Source organism: Phalacrocorax carbo, chromosome 6 (genome assembly GCF_963921805.1).
Source record: "Phalacrocorax carbo chromosome 6, bPhaCar2.1, whole genome shotgun sequence".
In the NCBI taxonomy this organism is placed as follows: domain Eukaryota; kingdom Metazoa; phylum Chordata; class Aves; order Suliformes; family Phalacrocoracidae; genus Phalacrocorax; species Phalacrocorax carbo.
Genome location: NC_087518.1, coordinates 59,117,522 through 59,130,155, shown reverse-complemented (window position 1 = coordinate 59,130,155; position 12,634 = coordinate 59,117,522). Strand labels below are relative to the sequence as shown.

The 12,634-nt window shown below is 41.2% G+C and overlaps 1 protein-coding gene across 2 annotated transcripts in view; it reads right to left on the bottom strand.

Annotated features, from left to right (window-relative positions):
- The window catches only part of ABCD3 (ATP binding cassette subfamily D member 3), a 32,908-nt gene extending 23,584 nt beyond the window's left edge, over positions 1-9,324 (bottom strand). For both annotated transcript variants that reach the window (XM_064455537.1, XM_064455538.1), the window contains exon 1: positions 9,124-9,324. In XM_064455537.1, the coding sequence (XP_064311607.1) occupies positions 9,124-9,242 (119 nt within the window). In that variant the 5' untranslated portion in view covers positions 9,243-9,324. The remainder of the gene's footprint in view (positions 1-9,123) is intronic.
- Positions 9,325-12,634: the final 3,310 nt, after the last annotated feature.

The following is a 12,634-nucleotide window of genomic DNA, read 5'->3' as shown; positions in this document are numbered from 1 at the left end:
ATGCCCTTGCAGACAAGGAGGGGTGGTGATGGTGAGGTTTTTGAAAAGGGTTACCCATACAATATATAGGGGGGGAAAAAAAAGAAAAATTATGGTACTAAAATATTTCTAACATTGAGCCAAATCTATTGATTTGGGTAGGAATAGTTTTGGATAAGGATAGGAACACAGAATATTCCAGGATGAAACACTTAAAAAGTGTTTCCGCACAGTTTCTTTACAATTTTCTACAGAAGCATTAAAAATCTTAACTATATACATCTCTCTGCTTGTATTCAGCAGGTATTACTACTACACTAGACAAGTCTCTCTCCGAACTTCCAGTCTCCACCTTATATTTTAAAGCAATCAATAAGTCAAATTCTACTTTCAAAGGCAGAACTTCATCCATAGATCACCATGGTTGATGCAGCAACCCCCCTGCAGCAATGCAGATCACAAAGCCAAGGACAAATCATGTCGAATGAGATACAAAGTACATTTGCTTCAGATGATCTATCTATGGAACAAACTTCCAGAATACCTAGACTAAGTAATTCTGTAAAAATCTTCCTCTATACCGGGGACTACAGAAGGAGCTTCTATAAACACTTAGTCCTATTTAAAATAATAACAATTTTAAAAACCCCAACTTTCACCTGCTTCACACAACCATCTATGGTAATAAAATATAAAGATCAGCAGGAGTTTAACCTACATCAATTTTCATGGTGTTTCCTCTGACTGCTACCTTCCTGCTAAACAAAACAAACCATTCTTTCAAAGTGATCCTCTATGCACGTGGTGTTTGAGGTCAGACTGAAACCAGACTCAAATCAAACTAACACTTCAGTGACTACAACATGAAAAGCCACTTCTTACCAGGGCTCCACTTATGATGGGGAGTGCTATGATCAGTTTTGGACTCCCAGCACAAAAAAAAAAAATATTGATAAACTTGAGTGGGTACAGCAGAGGGCCATCATGATGGCCAGGCAGGTGGAGCAGTAGCCCTATAAGGAGAAGCTGAGGGAAGAGGGCTTGATCATCCTGGAGAAAAGGCAGCATTGGGGGAACCTCATAGGAGCCTTCCGTTACCAAAGAGGCCACTGAGCAGACTGAGCCAGACTCTTCACATAGGCACACAGCAGAAGAAAGAGACAACACGCATGAACTGAACTGGGGAGGTTCTAAATGGATATAAGGGGGAAAAAAAAGTAAAAAAAAAAAATCACTATTACAATAACAGAACATTGTAACAAGTTGTCCAAAGACTGTGGATCTGCCATTGAATATTCTGAGGATCTGAATGCACAAAGCCCTCAACAACCACGTCTGAATTCAATGTGGATCCTGCTTTGTTGGGAAAACACCTTTCCCCAACATCAAGAAACATGATCAGTCAAAACCAGCAAGATGTTTTAAAGAAACTAATCAAGAGTTTCAGGACTCTGTACAGGCATTTGGCAGCTGACCCTAATTTGAGGGCAGCACCGTAGCACAGGGGGGAGGCAGAAAACTTGATGATAATACCACACAAATTCAGTCTCCAAATAAGCATTGGTCATAGCACTCAGTCTTTGGGTTTAACTCTATTTCTACACCACAGAAGCTATTCCCTCTAAAGAAACATGCGACAATGGTGGTCTCTCAAAAAGGCTCATTCTCAACATTACTGAAGAAGAAAGTGATTTAAGAAACTGGGAAATGCCTTCAGGGGGTCATTGAGTCAGTTACTGAAAGGTCTCAGGAATACTAGTCCTGCGGTATTTATTAGCAAAGAGGAACAAGCTGAAGGACTACTGTCTCTATAAACACCTCTCTCCTTCCAGAACACAGTTCAGCGGAAGCAATTCACACCAAGCCAAGCCTAACAACAGGGAATTGCAGATGAAGAGACAGATAAGCAAGACTTCCAGTTTAACGACAGCTGAAGAGGAAATAAAGGTTTGAAAATGTTATGTTGTGCTTAACTGCAAAAAAACCTACAAATTTCAGATCATGCTACCTTCCTTCTGTAGAGTAGGATGACTGGCTTCTGCCCAACACAGTGCAAAGGAAGAATATCTGTTTTAGGGATAAGCGGAGCTTTTCAAAGGGTTGTTACCTCTAAGTAACCTTTGTATTTGTATTTTGCAGACCTTACGTTCTAGAATGGCACTGGGTAATCTTCATAGTTTAAAAAATTTAAAAAACCAAGCAAGATAAACGATTTTGTAATAGTTTGATTATTTGTGCAGTTTTCAGGTCAGTTTTGCAGTCAAGATACTACTACGACATTGCAAAGAATGTAAAAATACAATTCAAATTACTAAAGATGGAATGCAACAGCATACCTTGTTACAGTGCGAAGAAAAAACAGCTATAATTGGAAAAAAGTACAGTGTCACTCATAGCACACTTGTTGGTAACACAGCTTCATATTGCATACCCCAACACAGGGAACTAGAGCAACAGTAGTTATTTCAGGTCAAGGGCAGCAGCCTTACTCAGAAGCCTGGGCACAGTCCAAAAGCATGCCCATGTACGCAGTACAGCCTGAGCACACACAGAAACCAAGAGCAGAGTTTTCTTGGCTCTAGGTTGGTGGCTAGTTGCAGCATAACCAAAAATAATGTGAGGGGAATGCATTCAGGCAACCAAGAAGGCGACCCTGAGAAGGTCACAGACAGCTATGCCACTGCAAGCAGGGGCTCCGAATTGCTCTGCATTGCTAAAAGTTCAAAAAGTTGCTACAAACATTTGAGAAGAAGGCAACAAAGCAGAACCTTTGTAGAGGAAATCCTAAGTTTCAGTAGAAGTCTGAACCTCAATAACGAAGTAACACATAAAAAAAACCTCAGAGCTATTAGTTTTTCCATAAGCTTGTGCTCTGGCCTGAGCTGTGGCTGTCTCTCCTTCATGGATAACAGTGGAAAAAGACTTCTAGCTAGTTGCCTGCAAAGTGAAAAAGAAAATAGTTTCACATTGTTACACACACTTAAACTAGATCTTGGCTTAGACAGCAATCATTTCATGCAACTTAATATGAGAGAAACCACTAATTAACTACCCAGGCCCAAAACAAAGGCAGTCTCAATGCTAGGAGTAGGACTGAGTCACCTGGTTTCTCCTGTCTCCATACCCTCCAGCTGAAGACAGGTCTTCCGAGCCCCAGGCAGGTTCTTCTGCAAGACTGGATTTTCAATATATTTTCTAGCAATCCTATCTGTATGTTTTGTCTTTTTTTTTTTTTTTTTTAAATGCTAGTGCCTATACAACAAGTAGTAGACTGAACAGTCGCAATCACATTCTGGATAAACCTACTTTAATGTAGTTGTGTAGATTTTTTTTTTTTTTTTTGACACCTGCCACCCTTTCACAAAGCAGCACAGGTTCCCTTTTAAAGCTTCTACATAGAGGGAAGCAGTTTATTAATCTGCAGCAATGTAATTTCACCCTTCTTGTCAAACAATCGGGAGGACTCAACTAGAACAGGTCCTTTCATGTGAAGTACACCAGCAAGGCTCACCCAAACATCTTCAGAACCTAAAGAAATGAGCCAAACTAACAAAAGAGAATAACATCCTAAGTATACAAAAACAGAATAAAAATGCTTGACTTGCTTCAAGTTACAACTGCCACTTGCTATGTTTAAACTTCTGTGTTATAATTGAATGCTCTTCCAAATGTTTGAACACGTGTCTGTCACTTCTGATTGTACTTATATCAATCCCTGCCAAACTGTAGGTTCACGGGCGGTCCAGCCAATGACATAAGCAGAACATCTGCTTCCACTCTGTCAGAAGAAAAAGGCTGAGAAGCCCAATGACAGGCAGGTGCGTAGGTCATGTATCACCCAAGATGAACTGTATAAAACCCTATTTGATATACACTATGTCCACAACTCCATTGACCTCTCTCAACTCAAATGAGCCTTTCCTGTTCCTTTAGCCACGTTTAACCTCTAAGCCCCAGGCATACATTGTTCTTCCCTTATGTATTTCTTTCTCCACAGGAGAGATGCCAAACACTTGGGTTTCAGAAGTTCAGTTTATACAAAATTAAACGTCTATACCCTAGCATCCTCTTAGATGCTAACGGACACAGCTGGGTGATACGGAAGGCCTGTGTGCCTACAAGCAGATTCTAAAAGCTATTGTTTCGTCACCTTTCCATATATTACAAATCCCTTCCTAACAACTCCATTCTGTTTCTTCCCTTTCCCTAATCTTGCAGTTCCAAACTGTTTACCCTAATTACCTTCTATTACTCCTTTCAGCCCCTTATTCCAGCAGAAAGCTATATGAGTTAAATACCTTCTTTTTGAAAGTAATCCAAGTTCATTCTCCACTTGTGTAAGTACTTTATTTCAAACTACCTGGGTATTCAGAAACAAGTCTCACCAGAGGGATAACAGACAACATCCAGTTCCTTTTGTAACAATGCTTAAGGTTTGGTTTCTGGAAGCAACCGAATCTTAAGCAAATATTCTGCCGCTTCTTGTTTGAGGCAGTAAGGTCTAATAATCAAGACAAAGCTCATAAAACAGACTTTGGATTAGATTTTTGTGGATGAAAGGTAACATGTAACTTAATTTTACATACGTTGTACATTACAGGCTATTTTTTTCCTTTGAGAATTCTACACTGTTTAACCCTATTCAGCACTTACCATCTTTTTGAGTGTTTACATTAAATATTGGGTTTAGTGTCTTTGTTTAAAGAACTACAAGGTTTAGGTGAACCAAACTGGAGAAGCAGAAATGCAAAGGTTAGGGGGGTGGAGAGGGGCTCAGCATTTCAACAGTTTTGGCCTTTTTCTTTTTTAATGTGGCACAAATACGAACTACAATCCCACTCATGCATTGTCATAAGGTTGAGACCGTTTGTGTTCAACTAAACGAGTAACTCATAGCATCAAAATGCTACCCCTAGTAACAGCATCTGTGAAAAGAGAAACATTTGTTTGTGTTTGCAAACAACCAGACAGTACTTGCATTACAGCACAAAACATCATTTAGGGAAATACTAAAGATTAGTTCAAAGTTTTATTTCAATACTTTTTATTACTTGGAAAAAAACCAAATCTATCCCAAAAATAAGTCTTTTCAGACCTTGCTCAGTGACAAAGTCTTGGGCATTAAACTTCTTTCTTGATTTTAACTGATAGGGGACGAAGTACAAAGAACACTGATCTCACTTCTCTTGGTTTTCCTTCATTCTTCCACCCTATAAATCTTTCTCCAATACTCAATAGTGGAGAAAAAAAATAGAACTACTTGTCCTTAAAACAGATTTTATGAGTCATTTCCCTAAATGGAAGCAACATTTTCAACTCTCAAGACACTGATCATCAGTGCTGGAGTCACTTCTGTTTGCATTAACAGCTCAGGATGGATTCAAGTCAAGATTGTTTTTTCCTGTATCATATACCCAGCATAATGAAGGCTCTCAAACAAGACAACTTCTTACAATTCTAAAAAACCCAAATACTAAAACTGAAGTCAGAATTGCATTTACATATAACAACTTCCTCCCTCCCAAGAAGAAATTAAGTTTTTCCAAGGAAACAGACTTTTTGAGGAAAGCAACTCAAATAGAGAAACTGTATTTTTCTTTCCACGCTTTACTCCAAGGAATTAACTTGGAAGTATAGTAACAAGTTACTATAAGCAACAGTTCTACATTGTTCTATTTTGGAGGATTTTAGGAAGTTGTGGTTAAAATATATTGTAAACTGCAAGTGACAACACCTCTCAGTTCTGCAAAACCGATGAGTGATGTAATAGCTCTTACAGAAGAACACCTGTGACTAATCCAGCTAGCATTAATGAAGTAATCTTTGACCTACTAAGGCAGGTTAGCATAACATATACAGCTTAATTATTCATACATTACTACTTGATAGGAGTTCTCCTGGACCTTGGCCCTATTGTCTGACAGCAGAAAAGTAGGTGAAAGTTGACTCTTCTTTCCTTCCTGCTATCATTTCGATAACTGATTATTCAATATCAATATTAACACACACAACATGAAAAGTCTGTGTAAGGTAACTTTTTTGTTACAAATTCAAGCACATTTCATTTGCTAAAAAAAGATTACTTGTTTTTAATTTGTATGTTATTTTACTTTTCAACTTTGGCCAGCAGCAATACTCAACTATTGCTGACATTCCAGCAAAACTTAAAACAAAAAATAAAACAGCAGACAGTTATTCCAGGAAAACATGATATAATAGCACATCTTATTTTGAACATAAAGTATGTATAAGCATAAATACTTAAGCGTGTATTCTTAAATAAGCTATGCGAGGGAGAAAGAAGCTTTGCAGGTAAAGTTTACAGTTGCACTAGAAGACTTCCGTGGCTCGCTTCAACATTAAGGCCAGTGTTTTGCTGTTTATATTCAAGTCTGCAACATTCACCTTCGCCCTTAGGAAGCTCAAAACTAGAATTTTACCTTCCAGAATTCAAGAAGCTGAAATTCATCTCACACTAACATGACACAACATTTTTAGGCATTATATGCCAAGGTGAACAAAGGAATTCACACATAAAACTAAATCAGCACTGCTCCTTGCACACTTTACTCAGTTAACCTCAAGCAGCAGATACACTGCCAGTCCTCTTCTAGACTGTCTAGATTGCAAGTGAAATTCTTCTCTGCAGGAATAAGAATGTAAATTTAGGACAGCCGTACTCTCCCAACTTCTCCCTCTTGCCAAAGAGGCAGAGAGAAATACAACACAGAAATTAGAGGGTACACTGAGCCCTGGAGATTTTTATCGTTACTGCCCAAAGGTTTAGCACTTGTTATTATACGTCAGCATCACCTACCACCACAACTATGCTGGAATATGTAAAGATTTGGCACAGTGACAATCCCTTCCAAAAGCATGCTATAATTTACATTAGCAACAAAGCATTAAGAAATGAATGATACATGAACTGATGAGACTACAGGAGGATGAGACAATGGTAATACCTGGATGCTTTTGCCTAGGCTGGTGGAATAGGCAATGTAGCTTACCTCCTGCCTAGTCTTGACAGGTAGCATTCTGTAAGGCTCCTGGCAAGGTTTGTCTCACAGGGAAACATAGAGACAAAAACGAAGACCAGTGGGCAAAAACCGCTCCCAAAAATAGCATTCAAGCAGTAGCACAGCCTTATCATTCAAACAACTGGATGATGGATGTTAGAATTCTGAATCTATGGCCACAATACCGTACCAGTAGTAAATAAGACCTAATCTGTGGAGGGAGTCGGGAGCGTAAAGCAACACATACGCACAAGTGGAACAATCAAGTCTGCAAGCATGGTACTTATTTTAGCAAATGCATTTCTGTTAGATTTGAGAATGTAAATGGCTTGATAGAGCCAGCAAAGGATGAAGTGTCAGAAAGACTGCAGTACAGACAGAGGAAAGGGGACAGATCAGGTCAGGCTATCTCAACCCCATTCAACTGCTGAATTAGCTGGAACATAAATCATACAGTATTTTCATTTTCCAATTCTCACTAATCTTGTTATATTGTTTGGTCCACCTAATACATATGAAAGACGCAGATTTTTAACACTCTAACTAGTAAAATCAAAGATCCATACGGGAAGAACACCTTCCAAATATAGTCTTCAACATTAAGGCTAACGCTCACTTTCAGTATATTGACTCTCAAGCTAATAAATGCATTGCCATTGTCAAGTCCTGCACAGCAATATCACAAGATCTGCAAGCAAAACAGTTTATAGGGACAACCCAGGACCCACGTTACATTTATTTCAAGGACAGGGAGACTACTCTGAACAAGTTCTAGCCTGCTCCTGTCAACTGAATGCTACTAGTAGTGGGAACATACCCAATGCACTTCAAAACTACGCTAGACTTGCATCTGCATTTGAAGATGTGCTCCAATCTGAATGTAATCTAGTTTGTGTGCTGCAAGATATCGCCCCTCAGTAAAGGCAGAACAAGGTAAGCCTGGACAACTGGAAGATTCACTTTAAAATACTCTTGATCAGAATTAAAACGTAGATGCTCCCAGAACATCTGTATGGCCTAGTCTTTCTTACAAACACCATTATAATACATTAAGTATGAAAATCTTGCCCTACAGTGTCAGTAACTCTCCCAGCTCACCATTTTTATGCCTTTCTATATAGATTTTCTCCTTTTTTACAATGGTATTTCACTAAATCAAGCAGAGATACCTGAAAAATATCATCCCTCCCTACAAGTTTGATAGAAGAGTAACTCTTGGCAATAGTTAGGGATCTTCTTGTTTCTACTCTCATGCAAACAATGTAAGGTAGCAAATGCATGAATTGTCAGCAGCATATCAATTGCTGACACGTTATTATGACAAAGTTATCTTGAAAACCTTCATGAAGGTGGGTATCGTGTATGAAAGGAATTAGGTAAAATAAAACTGGATTATTGCTTAATCACAGGTATGTTATTACTTAAGCCTGTTGAGAAAGTCCATTTCCCCATTAAGATCTAGCACCAGGAGATGTTTGTAGCAACTACACAATATCTAACTGTTCTACTGGAACATACCGGGTCTTTAGCACATGGTCAATCATCCACAGCCACAATACGTTGAAACAGTGCAAGGATTGTGTGTGAGGTATATTATTTATCTGCCATGCTTTGTGGTACCCAAGGGCTTCACAGGACACTAACAGACACCCAGCACACATGTACCAGCCAGGCACCCTCACGGGGAACAGAACCAGATACCACCTCTTTGAAGTTGTCATCCGTGCACCTTACTGCCACACGGCAGCGTTAAAACAGCTGGGGTGCGTTAGTCGCCCCAGAGCTAGGGCATCCTAGAACATCCCTAGAAACCAACTACTCGTTAGTGTTACCTCAGAGAAAAACGGAGAAGAGAAATATAATTTCAGTAACAAGGTGGCGGCGGCGGCTGGATGCTCGCAAGAGCGGCATCGACTGCACCTCAGGGGTGGCGGGAGGGGGGAGAAGCAGCCTGACCCCTCTCCTCAGGACACACCGCCCCGGGAGGAGGCCGTCGGCAGCAGCCCCCCGGGTCAGCAGGGAGCCGGGCTGCCCCTCCGGGCCGAGGAGGGCGACCACAGCCCTCGCCCGTCTCGGCCTCCCAGCGCTCGCCCCCCAGGCCCGGCCCCCTGCCCTCCCCGCTCACCCGTGCTGGGCTGCCGCCCGCCGCTTGTTGAGCAGACAGAGAAGCGCGCAGGCGGCGGCGGTGGTGGCCCCGGCGATGGCGGAATGGCGCACGGTGAGGTACTTGCTGTAGGCGGCCATGGCAGTGCTAGCGGCAGCAGCGCAGCCCAGCCCAGCCGAGCGCAGCCCAGGCCCAGCCGAGCGGGCGCGGGGAATGGCGGGAAGGAGGCGGGACGCGGCCGGCCTCGCCTCCCCTGGCAGGGCGGCCGGCAGCCAGCCGCGGCGGGCTGCGCCGGGGGAGCGGCGGCGCGGGCGGGTTGTGCAAGGCGGGGACGGAGCGGGGGGCAGCGGTGATTAACGCTTCTTTCCCCATCGCCTACGCCGCGGGGAGCGGGGGAAAGGGAAGGAGTGTCTCCTCCCGCGCCGGCTGCCCTCGCCTGGAGGTCGGGCTGAGGAGCCCAGCGGCCCGGCCTCCCCTGACATTTTAATTTCCTCTGGCATCTTCGTCTTGGCACCTCCTGCCGTGTGGAGCCCCGGGCATTCGCTTCCACGGGGCGGGGGAGGCCTTTATGCGGGTGTACGGTGTGATTTCTGAGCGTGAATTACAAACGCCATACAAATGTGGTGACCGTGCTCAGTAAACCTTTAAGAGAGACTTTGATACAAGGGTTGGCATGCGGTTGGGTTTTTTTAAGGCCGTGAGAGGAGCTGCCAGGACTGACTTTCAGACAGAGGGTGGAATGAGTTGCCGCCTCTGTAAGCCCAGGAAAACAACCCCTGTCACAAGCAAAGCCACACCAGGTACAGGGGGAGATACCAGCCAGCCTTCTCCCACAAAACCAGTTACACTCGCACAGGTGCTTTTTCCAGCAGCGTTAATAACAGTTTGCCAAGTCGAGGCATACCAGCAAAGACACTGCCATGCCAGCATAACTGTATTTACACTGCATCTTCCCCTGCGGTCATATACCTCAGAAAGACGCCTGATGTTGTCTATGAACTGGCCGTACTTTCTACAGGAACTGGTCAGTTATGTATTTAAAACCTGTATTGGTGTGATGGTTAACACTGACATGAGAAAAGGATTTCTCTGGTCAAACTGAAATGCAGATCAAAATATGGTTAGAAACAATGTGTCTATTTTTACTCCAAAAAAAGGTTTTCATACAAGCCTTTAAAAACATTTGAATACCTTTGAATATTGTGCTTTTGTTATTGCAGCATAAGAGTGTGCATGTAGGTCAGTCCATTTATCGAGTATTCCTGTTTCGTTCAAATATTTCTGCCTGGAGTAGCAGGGCTGAAGCTGCAGTTTGATGACAAGTAATCTCTGTTTCTTCATTGCAAATCACCACATGCACCTTTCTTGCTTGCTCCCTCTCCCCATCCTTGCTATCATCAGGCATTTTGGGGCAAGTTTATGTTTTGATGTAAAAGCATCTCAAAACATTAAATTGCTCACGTTTTCTAGAGCAGTGGAGTCAGGACTACTGACTAGTTCTCTGGCACTTGTTCTGTGACCTTGAACAAACCAGGAATCTCCCTGCTTTAAAGTATCTGCTGTACATTGGTGTTTTGGGAAAAAAAAAAAAACATAAGCTGTTTAAAGTGTTTCCAGTCCTCAGGAAAATACACAGCAGAAACACACAGCATTAATAAATTCATCTTGTTTTATATCTTGTATCTTATATCTTGTTTTGTAAGATGAACGTTTGTAAAAATACCTTGGTTTTTTAAATCTTAGATATTTTGGCAGTAGATAAATGTGAGATCCTATGAAGAGGTAGTTTGTTCATCAAAGTAAACTGATATTCAAATCATTACAAAATGAAAATTTCTACAAATTTTCAGGTTTAGTGAACCTTTAAAGTACAGTTTTGCTGCTACTTTTAATCTCAATATCTGTGCAGAGATCAAGAGCGCTGTAATATTGCTGCACATTTCTTTACAAGTCCTCTTCCATCCCAAGCTTTGGTTGGTCATACCCTTCCACAGAACTAGCTACCTAATATAGCCTAACTTTGTTTACATGCAATGTCCATCTGTTTGGGCCATGCTGACCTTTGTTGTTTGCATGGCTGCATGACTTGTGTTCTGCTATGTTTGTCGTCTGCAGTGTCCTTATCCCACTTTTTGAGGCTAGCCAGTACCATGTCCTATTATGTACTTTATTTCTCTTCTAACTTGTCATTAAATAATTTCACATACACCTGCCATCTTCTAAGAAACTTGTCTCAAGCATCCACTCTGCCACTGTTTCTTCTACTGCGTCCACTCTTCAATGTTGCTTTTTGTTAGCATGATTGATAAATGGGCACTTAGTTCAAAACATGAGGGTTTTATCGATCCATTATTTCATCAGTTTCCAACAACACTCATGGCTAAGCATATCTGTGATAAAATCACTCACGCTGATCAAATGCTTTTGTGACAAAAGTTCCTTCTTTGATCGGCAATTTGACATCTACTGCATTTCAATACTTTATACATTGCAGCAATTTTGTTTTCTTCATATTCTTGGTACAAGTCAACTGTGAGAGTTTTCCAAGGTAGCACATAACACCAACATTAATTCAAATGTATCTCAAATGTAGAAGCTGGAGGTAGAAAGGTAGCTTGGAAGAAAACAGAGCAGAGAGTACCACGCCTGTCATCTAGACTCATACTAGTGTGTGTAGGTTCTCTGAACAAGCAAGATCAAACTGACAGCTGTGCTTTTAATAATGGTCCATGGTATGGTTCAAACTTCTTACTAGCTATGTAAGAACACCCATAGGAAGCAAGCTATTTAAACTAGAAAGTGCACTCGGAAGACTGGAGCCTGTAGGAAGAAAAATGCATATTAACACCTTAAAACCCTATAATGGACATCAGGAGGCCTCATAACAGCGTTAGGCATCAGTCCTGTGTCTGAAGTGTTAAGCAGCAGTACCTGCCTAAGCAGTTCTTCAATTTCACATTAAAAAAAGTAAAGTCTGCTCAATAAAAAGCAGTAATAAGATTGCTAAACCATTCAGATTCTCAGGTCAATCTGGATTTTAGCTAGTTGAGATTTAAGGAGTGAGTCAAAGTCAGACATATAAGAAATTGTTATGGATTTTGTCCTACTAATAGTTATGTTAATACTTTTTTTTTTTTTTTTTTTAATGGAGTCTAGGTTAACAAATACGAAGATGCTCTGATTTGGTTTCTCTCAGAACAGGAAGAACCTGTATTATTTGCTGTTGGCACTTGGCATGCAACGCCCAACTATATTCTGAGAACAACATATCTTCTAATAATTAAATGAAAAATCATGTTATTGTAGGTTCAGTGTAACATACATTAATATCACGGAGAGCCACTTACAAACGTTGTGAAAGGTGGCAGAACAATGAGGTTAATTTAGGTAAATTGAGGTGAGCTGTAAGATGCAAACTGTACCATCTACATTAGTAAGGTTTGAAGGTAATTTGTGTAGTGGTGGTCTCCATGCCGTAGACTTGCACTTGCTTAATTTTTAAGTCTATGTAAACTCAGCAAGATTGTTCACT